Source organism: Arvicola amphibius, chromosome 4 (assembly GCF_903992535.2).
Source record: "Arvicola amphibius chromosome 4, mArvAmp1.2, whole genome shotgun sequence".
Taxonomy (NCBI): domain Eukaryota; kingdom Metazoa; phylum Chordata; class Mammalia; order Rodentia; family Cricetidae; genus Arvicola; species Arvicola amphibius.
Window position 1 is genome coordinate 66,476,516 of NC_052050.1, and position 16,744 is coordinate 66,493,259.

Below are 16,744 nucleotides of genomic sequence, written 5' to 3' on the forward strand. Positions count from 1 at the left end.
CAAGTACCTGTGCCTGCCGGGCCATTTCATCAGCTCTCTTTACTTAATTTTCAAAACCCATTTTTTGTCTAAGACATCAGTGTGGCTAACTGAAATGAATTCCATCTCATACTCTCAGATAAAAACAGGCAATACACTCACAGATGTAACATTGGCTTAATGGTAGCAATTTTGGAGTAGCAACTTTCAGAACAACCCACTCACATGCACTTTAAAGATTTGGTTAATGAAATTCATATGCAAATCACTAGAAAAGGAGCTGCTATTCTTTGGGCAACAGAACACATTATCTCTGATGAATCTGAAAGAAAAAGCAACCCTGGACTTTTTCTGAGGATATCTTCAAGACAACAAATCCCATGTATCACATGACTCCAGACTGGTCATGTGAAGAAAATAATTCATAGTCTGTAAATAAGTCTAATAGTTTAATCCTCATTTACAGTTGGAGTTAAAGGCAGATTATTTTATTAAATAATTGCATCAATTAAGCATTCTATGAAGATAATCTAATAAAATCATGTGATTTGATATTAAAATTCTTTGTCTGCTATAATATACACCAAAAGGTTAATGTGAATATTAGATACTGTTATATATTTTCATGTGGAACAATCTACAATAAAAATCACTAAATTAAAGTGTGTTATCACTGCTACCTTTTATATGCTTTACTTAAAGGGTCTATTTTCTCCATATACTCACTCCTGGAAAGTAATTTAAAGATAATGTTCTAGTTACTGGAGATCATATTTTATTTATCACATCAAGTATAATTGAAACCTTTTACTTAAAAATGTATTTTGTGGGATTCTGACACAAAATGAGATTATAATCAATCACTACTTTTTGGATCTCTACAATCTTGGTCAGTTTTCTATTTATTTTTAATCACATAATATATACAGAAAAGGAAATTATATACAGCTTAAGAAATTAGAAAACCTCTCAAATTATGCAAATTTCCTGAGTTATACAGGTTCTATATGGCAAAGTGCTGTTCTGCATTTGTTAAGGGTCTGTGCCTAAGGCGAAGGAAAAACAAGAGTGTAACTGTGAATTAATCCTAACATGCAGATTTGAGTAACTTCAGAATCCTTTTACAGACTGCCTGAACAATGGATATAAGGATAAATTTCCACCCAAGTGCAGCCATCTCTTACAAACACAATGACCAAGATTCTATTTTAGCACCATTAAATACAAAATATGTTTTATTTGTACAAGTTTGGGATGACATAAATTCAAAGTAGACGATATGAACTTAGCATGAAACTAAGTCAATCTTATTTCACATAGTAAGCTCATATACAAATTCCTATGTAGTTACTGATTGTTTAGCCTAAGGAAAAAAAATCCAGTTATTTCTGAAAAACAATGAGGTGTGTTTAATCCTTGTAATTACACTTTAATTTTCTACTATGGACAAAATTTATTGGTATTTTAATTTTATAATTTAATAATAAAAGGCAAAAAAATAAATTACTCTGAGTACTCAATAATATGAATTGAGGTAAAGATGGAAAAAATACCTGCTATCAATACCACAGATTTCTGTATTTCCCCATCTAAGGTTTTCAAATTATTAAAACTTAATTGTTTAATGAATTTATCCATCTCTTCTGCTACAATGCAGGCACCAGGAAGGTAGAGACTAGTTGATATTATAACTCTGGTCCTTAGGAAGGTGATTAAAATAATTTATAAATGACTAAATGAGTGATCTTACCTGGTACTTGGGACACTGGTCTTTTACATCAGAAGATAATGTGATAGAGCTATCCAAAGAGGAAGAACTATCTCCTCCTGGCTTCAGCTGACAGCACTTTCCAAAGACCTTGACTTGAGCATCATTACAGAGTTTCTGAAACACAGAGGATACCCTCATTCATAGTCCAATACATTTTTTTTAACCATAGATAAACTTAAAAGCAATATTTAAAGAAAAGAAACACCTTGGAAAAATCAAGAATGAGATAACTGAAAATAATGCAACTTTAATGTAATATATTTTTCTCTATTTCCTCCAGTACTATTTGGAGCACATTTTTCCCTCACCAACATTACCAAACCACAGAAATTTTCTTTATTATATGGCCAAAACAATATTCATTAATTGTAATTTAGTAATCTATTAATGGTAGGCTGGAAACATGGCTCAGCGATTAAGAGCACTGCCTGCTCTTCCAAAGATCCTGAGTTCAATTCCCAGCAACCACATGGTGGCTCACAACCATCTGTAATGAGATCTGGTGCCCTCTTGAGGAAGAAACCTGATCAATCATCTTTATCAACTTAGACCATGAAACCCTATATGGACAAGTTCAACAGAACAGCCATATACAGGCACCCATGCATGCTTCAGCAATGCCATGACATAAAATTTAATTTTTCTATTTCAATTTATAATGGTGATTTTCAAATTATTTACTTTCAAAACTTTATGTTCTTACAGATTATTGAGAATGTTAAGGATTTTGTTGAGTTATATCTAGTTCATTATTTTATATTAGAAACTAAAGCTGAGAAAGTTTTAAATGTTTAATTAAATATAACAATAACATGTTACAAGTTAACAAACAGTAGTGTTATGAAAAACTAATCATATGTAGTCTGTAAAGAGAAATGTAAAATTCACTTACATTTTATTATAGGTACCTTTTGGGTTTGGAGAGGGCATGTCAAGGCCTGAGATCAGAGGCATGTGCACAGTAGGCAAATATTCTACCACTGGGCTACAACCCCAGCCTCATGTCTAAACTTCTGAAATTAAATGTATTTATGTGAAGAACAGATAAAGAATACATTGTAAATTTAGATGATTGTGCTATCAATGAAAGATTCACTTTTCTTTTTCTAAAAAAAGATTTACATATATATATTTGGCCTGCATGTATGTTTATACACCATCCATGTGCCTGGTGCCCACAGAGTCAGACAGAAGGTGTTGAATTCCTCAGAACTATAATTAAGGATGGTTGTAAAGTGTTGGGAACTAAACCCTGGTCCTGTGCAAAAGCAGCAAGTGCTTTCAACTATGGAACCATCTTTCTAGTCTCAGGACTCATTTCTTTTACTTTGCTCCTCTTCCATCCCCACTGAACCCTGGAGCCTTCATTGCTCACAGCTACCAAAGCTGCAATTCATTTAGGTGTGCGATATCACTAAAAAGTACTCCAATGTTTTATCAGTCTCAAGTATGCTCATTTTTCCATGTACAGGACCTTAGATTTCCAGAAGCAGCAATCAGGGGAAAACTGCAACTTTCTGAGGAGTAACTATTCTACAGTTACATTATCACCAAAGGCACTTAACAACTTCCACATCATCTGCAACCAAATATTTCAAGTAAAATTAAAAGGGGCATTAGAGCTTTTGAGTTCATATGTTGAGTTTAAATTCTATGAACAGGTTATTTGAGTTATTAAATCTTAGCTTGCCACCTGTTAGGAAGAGAAACCATAATGACACAGAATTTCTAATTATAATAGTCTAGAAAACTAACTTAAACTTACTGATGTCATAAGTAAGAAACTAACATAACTGAAGTCAAGGATTTCACCAGACACTTTTATTTATATTATTTCATTTAAATGCTTGTTAATACCATTTAGTATTGATATTTTTGGCCATATTTTTTTAAAAATTCTCTCATATTTACATTTCAACCAGTTTCCCTTTCCTATACTCATCCCAGTGCACCCCACCTCCTCTCTCCCCCAGATCAATTCCTCCTCCATTTGCCTTCAGAACAGAGTAAGCCTCCCAGGGACATCATCATGTCCTTGGCTATATCTTAATAATCTTATAACTTATTTATAAATTGTTGCCAATAAGATCCTAGACCCTATTAGGGAAGATACAACAAACTTTGGTTGCAAGATACAGAGAAATCAATTTGGAATTGACCTAAAAACTTCCTCCCTACTGCCTAGTTTTCATATTGAAGAAGTTTTCATATGCAGGCCACTGTGGAGGAAGGTGGTATCATCCAGCAGTGAACCTTGAATGCTACAATATTGACCTGATGAGCAATATGTGCTCACTGCTACAAAAGTGACATAAAGATTACAGGGATAACCAATTGCTTTCTGACTAGATTTGAAGCCTGTCTTAAAGAAGAAAATTCGTGGCTAGTACTACAAACCTGGTCAAAGCTAAGAAAATCTGGGACTGCTGGGAAACTACTATTGTTTTGCTAAATGAACACATTATCAAAGCACTTTTTAAATATTTGTACTTATGCCCACACAGACTAGTTTGTTCAGAAAGGCTTGTTTTTAAGCCAGCTATTTGGTGTACACCTTTAATTCCAGGACTCAGGAGGCAAAGACAGGCAGATCCTTGAGTTTGAGGGCAGCCTGGTTTAAGGTCAGCCTGGTCTATAGAATGAGTTCCAGGCTACACAGAGAAACCCTGTTTTAATGGGGAGGGGAAGCATCTTTTTAAAGCAATGGCACCAGTTAATGTGGAAATGTGTAACTGGTGGTAGTGGTGAGAGTAAGTGGCGGCTGAACGCTCTGTCACAAATGAGACATTTATGTCATACCCTCCAAGACTTAGGGAACATTATAGAAGAGAGAGTGGAAAGAATTTAGGAGCCAGAGGTTGATAGAGGTTGGGGTGAAATGTTACAGAACACTATCTTCTGGACATGATATGGTCACAGCATTCTTAAACTCATAGCAGCTGACAAGACTAGGCCTGTCAACATCTTGTCATAGACTGGAGAGGGACCTACAAGGCCCTACCTCATTCCTGAGGACCTACTTGGTTGGTGTTGACAGAGACTCTTTTCTTTTCATCAAGACAGGTTTTCTATTTGTTGCCCTAGCTGCCCTAGAACTTGCTCTGTAGACCACACTGGCCTTTCAACCCTAATGAAACTCATTAGGTCACAAAAACAAAAATGATGAAGAGTGGGGAGACAAACTGGGAAATGGGTGGTATGGTAGTTTGAATGTAATTGGCCCTCATAAACTCAGGGAGCGGCACTATTAGGAGGTGTGACCTTGTTGGAGGAAATGTCAGTGTGGGGGGCAGCCTTTGTTGCCTATGCTCAAACTATGCCTAGTTCAGACCACTTCAGACTACATGTGAGACAAGATGTAATAATTCTCAGTTTCTTCTCCAGCACCATGTCTACCTGCACCCTGCCTTGTTTCCTGCCATGATGATAATGAACTATAAACAAGTCACCCCAATTAAATGTTTTCCTTTATAAGGGTTGCTATGATCATGGTGTCTCTTCACAACAGTAGAACCCTAACAAAGACAAATGGGAACCAGTGGGAGTGGGAGAGAGATACTGAAGAGGAGAAGAGGGTTGAACAGTAAGTGCATAGCATTGGAGGAATAAGGCCAAAAGACATATTATTATTGGAACATTCAGAGAAAGAGACAAAGATACTCCATGGAAAGATCACTAGAAAGGAGAAACTAAGAAGACATAGAGAGAAACACCAAAAACAGATACCAGAGATAGTCTAACAGAGAAAGAAACATTAGCAAACACTGAGAAGCAATAAAGAAGGAACATACAGTGAAGGACTGTGGGCTATGAATACCATGAATCCCTGATGGGATGGTATTAGGAGGTCTGGCTTTGGAATGTTCTTTGGACATAAGGGATAGCATCTCACAAATGGAAACAGTACCCATACAGAAACAATTTCAGAGTGCTCTTAACCTTGTTTCTACACATAAGGTTACAAGAAGTCAACAGTTTGTAATCTGAGAGATAACCTGATAAAAAGCAAACATCCCAGCACTCTATCCTGGCTTTCTAGTCTGTAGTGTTTTGTTATTCTGCCTGAAAAAAAGGCACACAGAGAGAAAGTTAAACATTATTTTGTTGGGGTCAAACAAGACGGCTCAGTTGCTACTTGCTACTCATTCTCAGAATCCATATGGTGGGAGGGGTGACTCCTGAAACATGTCATCAGATTAACAAATACAATAAAATAAAATGTAAAAAATTTTAAAATTTTGTTGATGTTGGGTAATGAATCTTTATGAATATATGTAGGAAAATAAAAAGTGTCACAGAAAAAGATATGAGCAGGAGAGAATAATGAAGCACTAATTCAGAAAGGATGGGCAGGAAGATTTGGAAAACAGTATAAATCAAGAAGTACAGAGCAAGTTAATTTTAAAAAAAGTGTAGAATAAATGCATAATGAGCAACATTAATCAAGATAAACCAAGAAGCATCAGACAATGTAATGTAGTAGAACATTAACAGACACAAAGAAAACCTCAGTAAATGCTGAAATAAAAAAGCAAGAGTATTATTAATTAATGTTAATCTATCAAATTTAGCAAACTTTTGTTGAGCTTTATAGTAGCCTATAAACAAAGAAGTGCTCATGATCATATTCTTTTATTTTATTGATATTTAATGATCTCTACATTTTTCTATGCTCCCCTTCTTGCCTCTCCCCTCCCCTTCAACCTTCTCCCAAGGTCCCCATGCTCCCAATATATTCAGGAGATATTGTCTTTTTCTACTTCCCATGTAGATTAGTTATATGTATGTCTCTCTTAGGATCCTCATTGTTATCTATGTTCTCTGGGACTGTGATTTGTAGGCTGGCTTCTTTGCTTTATGTTTAAAAAACACTTATGAGTGACTACATGTGATAATTATCTTTCTGGGTCTGGGTTATCTCCACTCAATATGATGTTAGCTAGCTCCATGCATTCGCCTGCAAATTACAAGCTGTCATTATTTTTTTCTTCTCTGTAGTACTCCATTGTGTAAATGTACCACATTTTCTTTATCCATTCTTCAGTCAAGGGCATTTGGGTTCTTTCCAGGTTCTGGCTATCACAAACAATGCTGCTATCATGTCCTTATGGCACAATTGAGCATCCTTTGGATATATACCCAAAAGTGATATTACTGCATCTTGAGGAAGGTTGTTTCCTAATTTTCTGAGAAATCATCACACTGATATTCTAAGGGTCTATACCAGCTTGCACTCTCACCAGCAATGCAGGAGTGTTCCCTTTACCTCTCAACCTCTCCTGCATAAGTTGTCATCAGTGTTTTTGATCTTGGCCATTCTTACTGGTGTGAGATGAAATCTCAGAGCTGTTCTGCTTTGCACTTCTCTGATAACTAAGGATGTTGAACATTTCCTTAAGTGTCTTTCAGTCATTTTAGATTCCTCTGTTGAGAGTTCTCTGTTTAGGTCTTTACTCCATTTTTTTATTGGATTATGTGTTCTTTTGGTGACCAATTTTTTGAGTTCTATGTATATTTTGAAGATCCGACCTCTGTCTGATGTGGGGTTAGTGAAAATTCTGTAGGCTGTCGTTTTGTCTTGTTGACCATGTCCTTTGCTTTATAGAAGCTTTTCAGTTTGAAGAGGTCCCATTTATTGTTTCAGTGTCTGTGCTGATGGGGTCATATGTAGGAAGTGGTCTCCTGTGCCAATGCGTTCAAGTGTATTTCCCACTTTCTCTTCTATAAGCTTCAGTGTGGTTAGCTTTATGTTGAGGTCTGTAATCCATTTGGACTTGAGTTTTGTGCATGGTGATAGATATGGGTCTATTTTCATTCTTCTACATGTTGAAATCCAGTTATGCCAGCACCATTTGTTAAATATGTTTCTTTTTCCCATTTGATATTTTTTGTTTCTTTGGTGTGTTCACAGGTGTGTGGATTAATATCCGGGTCTTCGATTCAGTTCCATTGGTCCTCCTGTCTGTTCTTATGCCAATACAAAGCTGTTTTCAGTAATGCAGCTCTGTAGCAGAGTTTGAAGTCAGGGATTGTGATGCCTCCAGAAGTTCTTTTATTGTACAGGACTGTTTTGACTATCCTGGGTTTTTTGCTTTTCCATATGAAGTTGAGTACCATTCTTTCGAGGTCTGTGAAGAATTTTGCTGGGATTTTGATGGGCATTGAATCTGTAGATCACTTTTGGTAAGATTGCCATTTTTACTATATTAATTCTACCTATCCAAAAGCACGGGAGATCTTTCCACTTTCTGGTGTATTCTTCAATTTCTTTCTTCAAAGATTTAAAGTTCTTGTAATACAAGTCTTCCACTTGTTTGGTTAGAGCTATTCCAAGATATTTTATGCTATTTGTAGTTATTGTAAAGGTTGATGTTTCTCTGATTTCTTATTAGCCCGCTTATCATCTGTGTAAAGGAGGGCTACTGATTTTTTTGAGTTAATCTTGTATCCTGCTACATTACTAAAAGTGTTTGAGTTGTAGAAGTTCCTTGGTAGAATTTTTGGGGTCACTTATGTAAACTATCATATTATCAACAAATAGTGAGAGTTTGACTTCTTTTCTGATTTGTAGGTTTCCTTTTGTTGTCTTATTGCTCTAGCTAAGACCTCAAGAACTATGTTGAATAGATATGGAGAGAGTGGGCAACCTTGTCTTGTTCCTGATTTTAGTGGGACAGCTGGGACTTTCTCTCCATTTAGTTTGATGTTGGCTGTTGGCTTGCTGTATATTGACTTTATTATGTATAGGTATGTTCCTTGTAACCCTGCTCTTTTCAAGACCTTTATCATGAAGGGATGTTGTATTTTGTTGAAAGCTTTTTCAGGATCTAATGAAATGATCATGTGGTGAGAGTGGAGTATTGAAGTATCCCACTATTGGTGTGTGTGGTTTAATGTATGATTTAAGCTTTAAAAGTGTTTCTTTTACATATGAGGGTGCCCTTGTATTTGGGGCACAAATGTTCAGTATTGAGATTTCCTCTTGATTTTTTTTCTGTCACTAATATAAAATGTCCTTTTTTGTCTCTTTTGATTGATTTTAGTTTGAAGTCTATTTTATTATATATTAGGATAGCTACACCAGCTTGTTTCTTAGGTCCATTTGATTGGTATATTTTTCTCCAGCCCTTTATTCTGAGGTGATGCCTATCTTTGAAATTGAGCTGTGTTTCTTGTATGCAGAAGGATGGATGCGGTTTTTGTATCCAATCTGCTAGCCTGTGTCTTTTTATAGGTGTGTTGAGTCCATTTATATTAAGGGATATTAATGACCAGTGATTGCTAACTCCTGTTAATTTAGTTTTCATTGTTGTCAATGTTAATTTGTGTGTCTTTCCCTTCTTTGGGATTTGCTGTGTTTTTGTTGATGTAGCTAACTTCCTTGGGTTGGAGTTTTCCTTCTAGTATTTTGTATAGGGGTGGGTTTGTGGCTAGGTATTGTTTAAATCTGGTTTTGACATAAAATATCTGGTTTTGTACTTGTATGGTGATTGAAAGTTTTGCTGGGTATAACAGTCTGGACTGGCATCCGTGGTCTTTTAATGTCTGCATTAACATTTGACCAACCTTCTGGCTTTCATTGTCTCCAATGAGAAGTCAGGTGTAATTCTGATAGGTATGCCTTTATATGTTAGTTGGTGTTTTTTCTTTGCAGCTCTTAGTATTCTTTCTTTACTCTGTATGTTTAGTGTTTTGAATATTATGTGGCAAGGGACTTTTTTTTGATCCAATCTGTTTGGTGTTCTGTATGCTTCTTGTATCTTCATAGGCATATCTTCCTATAGGTTGGGAAAGTTTTCTTCTTTGATTTTGTTATATTTTCTGTGCTTCTGAGTTGAACTTCTCCTTCTTCTATACCTATTATTCTTAGGTTTGGTCTTTTCATGATATCCCATACTTCCTAGATATTTTGGGTTAAGCTTTTGTTAGATTTAATGTCTTCTTTGACTGATGAGTCTATTTTCTCTATTGTATCTTCAGCACTTAAGATTCTCTCTTCCATCTCTTGTATTCTGCTGTTCATGCTTGCATTTGTGGTTTCTGATCATTTTCTCATGATTTCTGTTTCTATAATTTCCTTGGCTTGTGTTTTCTTTATTGTATCTATTTCAGTTTTCAAGTCTTGAATAGTTTCTTTCATATGTTTGATTGCTTTTTCCTGATTTTCTTTATTAAGGAATTTGCTGATGTCTTCTAATTTTTTGTTTGTCTTTTCCTCCATTTCTTTGAGGGAATTTCTCACTTCTTCTTTAAGAGCTTCAAACATTCTCCTGAAGTTATTTATTTGTTTGTTTGTTTGTTTGTTTATTGGTCATTTTCTTCTGCTTCATCTATATTTGGCTGTTCAAGTGTTGCTGTTGTAGGATCTCTAGATTTTACTGGTGTCCTGTTGCTCTTTATGATGTTGATTGTGTTCTTACCTCGTCTACTCAACTTTTCCTCTAATTGGTGTGGTTGGGGCTGTCTGTGATTCTGGAGATTAATCTTCTAGGTGCCAGTGAATCCAAGGCTCAGACGGTTGTTCCTCATGGTAGAGTCAGTGCCACTGTTCTATTTACCCCATTGGTCACTCTGTGTTCCTGTTGGACGCTCAGCACTCCCAGGCTATGCTCTGCTCCTGTAGCATTTGCTGTCTCAGGCCTGCTCTGATTTAGGTTGTTGGGTCAGACATCTTTCTGTAAACATCCCTGGTCTGGATCCACTCCTGCAGAGGTCCCTGGCTTGGGGTTGGTCCTGCAAAGGTCTCTGGCTCTATTCTACTCCCTCGGAGGTCCTAGAGTCAGGTGTGCCCAGACCTGCAGAGGACCTCCTCCCTCAGAAGTCCCAGATTCATGCCTGGACCTGCAGAGGTTTCTGATTCCTACCTACTCCCTTTGACGTTCCAGACTGACGCCCAGACCCACAGAGGTCCTGGCTCAGGCCTACTCCCTCAGAGGTCCTAGACTCATGCCTGGACCTGCAGAGATCTCTGGTTCCTGCCTCCTCCCTCGGAGATCCCAGACTCACGCCCAGACCAGCAGAGGTCCTGACTCAGGTCTAGTTCCTCGGAGGTCCTACACTCACGCCCAGACCCACAGGGGTCCTGGCTCAGGTCTACTCCCTCAAAGGTCCCAGATTCATGCAGTTTCTGGCTCTGGCCCACTCTCTCAGCAGTTGCTCCCCTAACCTACTCCTGTGGAGTTTGCTGTCTCAGGTCTGCTCTGTCTTGGATTGTTGGCTCAGTCTCGCCTCTGCAAATGTCCCTGGTCTAGATCCACTCCCATTTCCATGGAGCTGGCAGGCTCAGGCCCCCTCCGGCCTAGGTAGCTGGCTTAGTCCCGCAGGCCTGCTCTGGCCTAGGTCGCTGGCTCAGTCTTGCTCCTATGGAGTTCACTGCTTCAGACCTACTCTGGCCCAGGTCGCTGGCTCAATTCTACTCCTGTGGAATTTGTTGCTTCAGGCCCGTTCTGGACCAGGTTGCTTTAATGATCATATTTATAGTTGTTCTTAGATTTCAAAGGTCTTGATCATACCCATCTCTATGACTCTGAGGAATCTTACTACTTCAGTTATTCAAACTAAAAAGGTAGATTTATCAAACTTTTTCTCCTCCCCATCACCACATCTAACTACTCTTCATAAGGGAGACAAGGTGACATTTTAAAATTTGAGTTTGATATCTTCAGTGATTTCCCTCTGTACTTAGGATATAAGTATCCGAACATCTAACACAGAAACTCATAAGGCCCTGAATACTATGCCCTCTACCTACCTTCACCACCAGCTACTTTGTATATTATTTGTTATCACTCCAGCCAAGGTGGGGGGTTCTTGTAATTCCTCAATTTGCCAAACTCCCAAATCATACTGCAGACTTTTCATCAGCTGTTACTATTATTTCTTCACATTTCAGCTTTTATTTTACTTTTTCAGTAAGGCAGACTGTCACTCAAATTGATGGAAACTTGGTTCCGTACTACTGGCATCTTATTAAGTATCCTTCAAGCTTTCTTCACTGTACTTTCACAATTTAGAATAATGTGTAGATTAATTTTTTGAGTATCTCCCTGCCCTAATAGCCTATCTATTTGTGGAAACTAAGAGAACACACAGGCTAGTAAATCTCCAAGTACTCAGTATTTTATAAACCCTTGGGTAACTCCTTTTCATCAAATTAATTACAAAGTAGAAGAAAAGCAAACAAAGCACAATCTCCAAAAGGTCAAAAATTCTTAATGATTAGGTACAATACTGTAAAACCTAGCAATGAAAAAAGAGACTAACACCTATTTGTAAATGCTAAAGACCCACTTGTAAATAAGACAACAGATCAGGACAGATATATTCCACATTTTTTCAGAAGGCAAAAATCTCAAATTAAGCCAATTCTTATTTTTTAAAAAAAGTAATTACCAATAAAAAGTTCTACTGATAGGAAAACTTTCTCCAAAGTATTTTGTTTTCAGTTGATTATTAGAATGTTGGTAGAAAGTGGCAAGCTAAGGTGTGGGAGAAACCCATTCTAGGCCCAGGGCACTTTTTTCTTTCTATCTTAAGGTGTAATGGCAGTAGCCAACACTAAGCTCTCTTGGCCAACCAAATAAATGCCTTATTGCTGCTAAACTAGTAACAATGTATTTCAAAACATGGTGTTGAAGATTTAAAGAACAGAAACAGGTTCTTGTCCCCACTGAGTAGGGGAAAGTATGTTATCAAGATTGCAGACTTAATTTGCTCTATACCATCAGATAAATATCTTCCTTTCTCTATGTCTCACTTCCCTGATTGCACAATGAGGGGGTCTAACCAGTTTCTCTATAAGGCTCCCAGTAGTTCCTAGATCAGTCACACTTAACAACACCATCATAAGGCAGTGGTTCTCAACCTTCCTAATGCTGTAACCCTTTAATACAATTCCTCATTTTGTGATGACCCCAAACATGAAATTATTTTTTTTTTGCTACTTCATACTTGTAATTTTCCTACTGTTGTGAATCGTAATGTAAATATTGGTGTTTTCTGATGACTTAGGTGACTCCTGTGAAAGGGTTATTCTAGGGACGTGACCCACAGGTTGAGAACCAATGATATAAGGGACTAAATGTCAAACAAAAACATTTCTGGCTAGATGACAAGTAATCCAAGTGTTGTCTTAAAAAGAAAAGAAGGAAGGGAAGGGAGAAGGGAAAAGGGAGGGGAAAAGGGAAAAGGGAAAAGGGAAAAGGGAAGGGAAGGGAAAGGAAGGGAAGGGAAGGAAAGGGAAGGAAAGGGAAAGAAAAACCAGGCCAGGCGGTGGTGGCACACGCCTTTAATCCCAGCACTTAGGAGGCAGAGGCAGGGGCAGGTGGATCTCTGTGAGTTTGAGATCCCTGGTCTACAAGAGCTAGTTCCAGGACTGGCTCCAAAGCTACAAAGAAACCCTGTCTCAAAAAACAAAACAAAACAAAACAAAATAAAAATCAAAAAAAGAAAAAAAGAAAAAAAAAAGAGAGACACTATGTAGCTGCTGAAGGAGAAAGACTCCAGTACACTACTGGTAAGCCACAGCCTCATGGCAATACACGGATAAATAGAAAATGGGTTAGTTTAAGATGTAAGAGCTAGCTAGAATACACCTGAGCCATTGGCCAAACAGTATTGTAAAAATAATAATTAAAAAAAGACTTCATGGAGTGTACCCTAAGTCAAATCAGATATTTGTTGGTAACTACCACAAGGTTTGTGCCATATATAGTCTATATATATTTGTGTATATATAGTCTATAGACAGGACACCACTGTAGATCAAAGGGTTTGTAGCTGGGTTGGTGTTTACATTTCTCCTTTGGGCTCATGCAGCATACCTTCCTGTAACAAAGATGCTAGCACACAGAGGTTAAGGCACCAGCATAACTTTTCTAGGTTCAATAAGTAGTATAGATGTTATTTTCAGCAACAGTTTTATTTATTTGCCATCAGTTTGTGGAGAGCAACCTACAGTCTTGGCAACAGCCTGGGTTGTTTGGGGTTCCTATGGGACCCCTTTGATCAACAATTCAATTAAATGTAACCCATTCCCAGGACTGGAAGCTTTATTTGGTGACAAAAGATGTCCAATTGGGGCTCTATCTCCCCCATTATATATGTATATATTTTAGGAAACTTCCACTGTATTAGGTTTTCATACGACCCATACCTAACACTGCTTGGATGACAAAGAACCTGGGATTACATAGCATAAAACCAACTACTATTGTTCTAAACGAACACAGCAATAAAATGACATTCTGCTATACTCACAGATCAGTGCTTTCCTCCTGCAGCAAATGTGAAAAAATACAGAGACCCACAGCCAGACATGCAGTGAGTTAGATATCTTGGAACACTAAGTAAGCCACAAATGGGTCTCTCTATCAAAGTCCTCCCTCAGAGCTCAGGGAACTCTGCAGAAGATCATAAAAGTCAGAGGGGGTAGAAGACATAAAGGGGAAAAAAAAGTACTCTAAATAAACAGGATCAACACACATATGAACTTACAGAAACTGAGACAGCATGCACAGAGTCTACATGGGTCTGTACCATGCAGATGTACCATGGGATCCTAGAGCTAAAAGGAGAAGTGGAAATGTCCCTACCCTTAATTCAGAAGCTAACCACAATTGATAACTACTTGCAAACAGAAATTTAGTTTTCTCCAAGGGAGTCTCACTGGGGAAGTTAACGACTTTTAAGGATAGGATACACGCCCAGCAGTAGATGAACAACAGAAAATAAACTCACTGGCATCCTTAGAGGTTCCTTGTCTCCTAATGCCATGTAAGGGCTTTTAAAAAAATTTTATCCCAATCCCTACCCTACAGGTCCTTTGCGTATATATTATAGCTTCCAGTTTAATGTTTTTATGGAATTTCTGAGTGTGAGATTAAGTGGGTCTCCGCATCTATATCTGTTTCTTGTGCCTTTTCTTAAGCTCTTTTCCTTTATTTGTTTTGTCCAATGTGTTAGTTTTTGTTTTATTTTCTTATTTTACAATCTCTCAGAAGCTTGTTCTTTTCTAACAAGAGACAGAAAGGGTCTGGATGGAAAGGGAAGTGGGTAGGAACTGGAAGGAATACAGGGAAGAGAAAATGTAATCAGGATATAGGAGGAAAAAGTTAACTTTCAATAAAAGGAAAAAAGAGAAAAAAAATCTCAAAATTAGGACTCTGAATTTTAAACAGGCTAGAGATATTTTAGGCTAACAAAGTTACCATAGTTGAAATTATACTAATTCTTTCTTGAATTATTAAAATACCCAAGATTAAATTTCAAATAAATGAATAGTAATACTCACTGATACTGATGTGTCCTCATTTTTTCTCTTAATACTGGAATCAAACAAGACATTTCTCCCTCGTCTTTCACAGTCTTGATATACGATCAGTCGAATCTGACTTGGGTCAAACTCTGGCAAGGGCCAACTGAAGAAAAAAAAAAAAGATCCTCTTTAGTTACTTTAATAAATACTTCACATATATTCTTATAACTAAAAAACTTATCTGATAGACCCAGAAGCTACATTATTACTGAAGGACATTCACCTACCTGATGTTTATATAGAATGTCACTATTTGGTTCAAGGTGTTAAAAAGTTTCATAGGCATGATTTTTAGATTAAAAATAAAAATACAAATAAATAAATAAAAAACAATTGGCTACTATCAACATGTCAGATATAGCCAATATATATAAAGGATTACTAAATATATGTAAGCACTAATTACTAATAAAAATAAATATGCTGATCTCATGGAGAGATGACATAAAGTTAATATTTTAAGTTGTTTTTTCTGCAACACAGAAGTATAAAAATAGAAACAGTTTTGCTGTAGGTCAAAACAGGGATATATCGTGAGTAAAACAGGCACACAAAATGTTACTGAATTTTCACTTAAAAGTTAAAACCTGGCAAGATTCTGTCTAAGAATACCTAATATTTAAAATTCTAGAAAAGATAAGTAGGTAGTACTCTAGTCACTTGGTGCCCTCTTTCAGTGAAGGGGGGGGGGAGAGAAAGGGGAGAGAAGAGAAGAAAACCTGACAGCTCCAAAGTTTGGAGCATGGTTACCTCAGAGTAAGGAAACATGAAAGTTCACCAGAAAGGGAACATACCAGATGAATCAGGGCAGTTAATGTCTATCAAGACAATGTTGAAGTACTTTTTTCACTTCACAAAGCATATTTGGAAAAAAAAAAAAAACATACCGCATTTGCTTTTAGGACCTTTATTTGTGCATTAAGTGTTACAATTTTAAAGATTAATGTCTCTGTTGGAAACTGAAGGAAGTCCGACACTACACATCAAGCTAAAGCAGCCATCTATCCTTTAGACAACACTGGCTTGTATTACACAGGACTGTACTTTAAAACTTTGATAGAGCAGACCAACATAGGTTGAAAATCAAGAAGTGGCTTCATGGAACCGACAAAGACATGTTCTAAGGAAGGACTAGAATGGCAGTAACTGAAAAGCATTCACCAGCTTTGGAACTGTCATTGGTGATCATCATGGCAAGGAAAGTTCTAAGGAGTAAAGAGAACAGAAGTCAGATTGCACAGGACTGAAGAAAAAAAAAAGTCAACTGTCAAGAAAAGAAGGGAGTGGGTGATAGGTGCATATTTTGTTACTAAGAAAGGAAATATGTGAACATGTTTACCCTCTGATACAGTTTGAGGTGAAGAGGAAATTACAGACCTTTGAGGAAGTGGTGGAGTGAATACTGTTTAAAGAATTAGCTCAAGAACTGGCTTCTCATTCTCAGCCTTTGTCTAGTATCACATTCAGAACAAAAGTAACTCTTGCACTAGAGTTAAAGAGAGAAGAGTAAAAAGGAGCATGGAGCTTGTTGGGAGGAAATTATGTTGATCAGAAACAGTAAGACTTCTGTATTCCTACACATGGTTAACAATTACAAGAATATAACTGGCCACAAACTGCAAAAGTGATTTTTTTCTCTAAAGCTCTTAAAGTGCTTGAATTTGAATCAGGCAGAGACA

The 16,744-nt window shown here is 37.1% G+C and overlaps 1 protein-coding gene across 2 annotated transcripts in view; it reads right to left on the reverse strand.

The window, feature by feature from the left end:
- Fnip1 (folliculin interacting protein 1) overlaps positions 1-16,744 on the reverse strand; it is an 85,767-nt gene that overhangs the window by 41,812 nt on the left and 27,211 nt on the right. For both annotated transcript variants that reach the window (XM_038325888.1, XM_038325887.1), the window contains exons 2-3: positions 15,042-15,168; positions 1,730-1,864 (exon numbers count right to left, since the gene is read on the reverse strand). In XM_038325888.1, the coding sequence (XP_038181816.1) occupies positions 1,730-1,864; positions 15,042-15,168 (262 nt within the window). The remainder of the gene's footprint in view (positions 1-1,729; positions 1,865-15,041; positions 15,169-16,744) is intronic.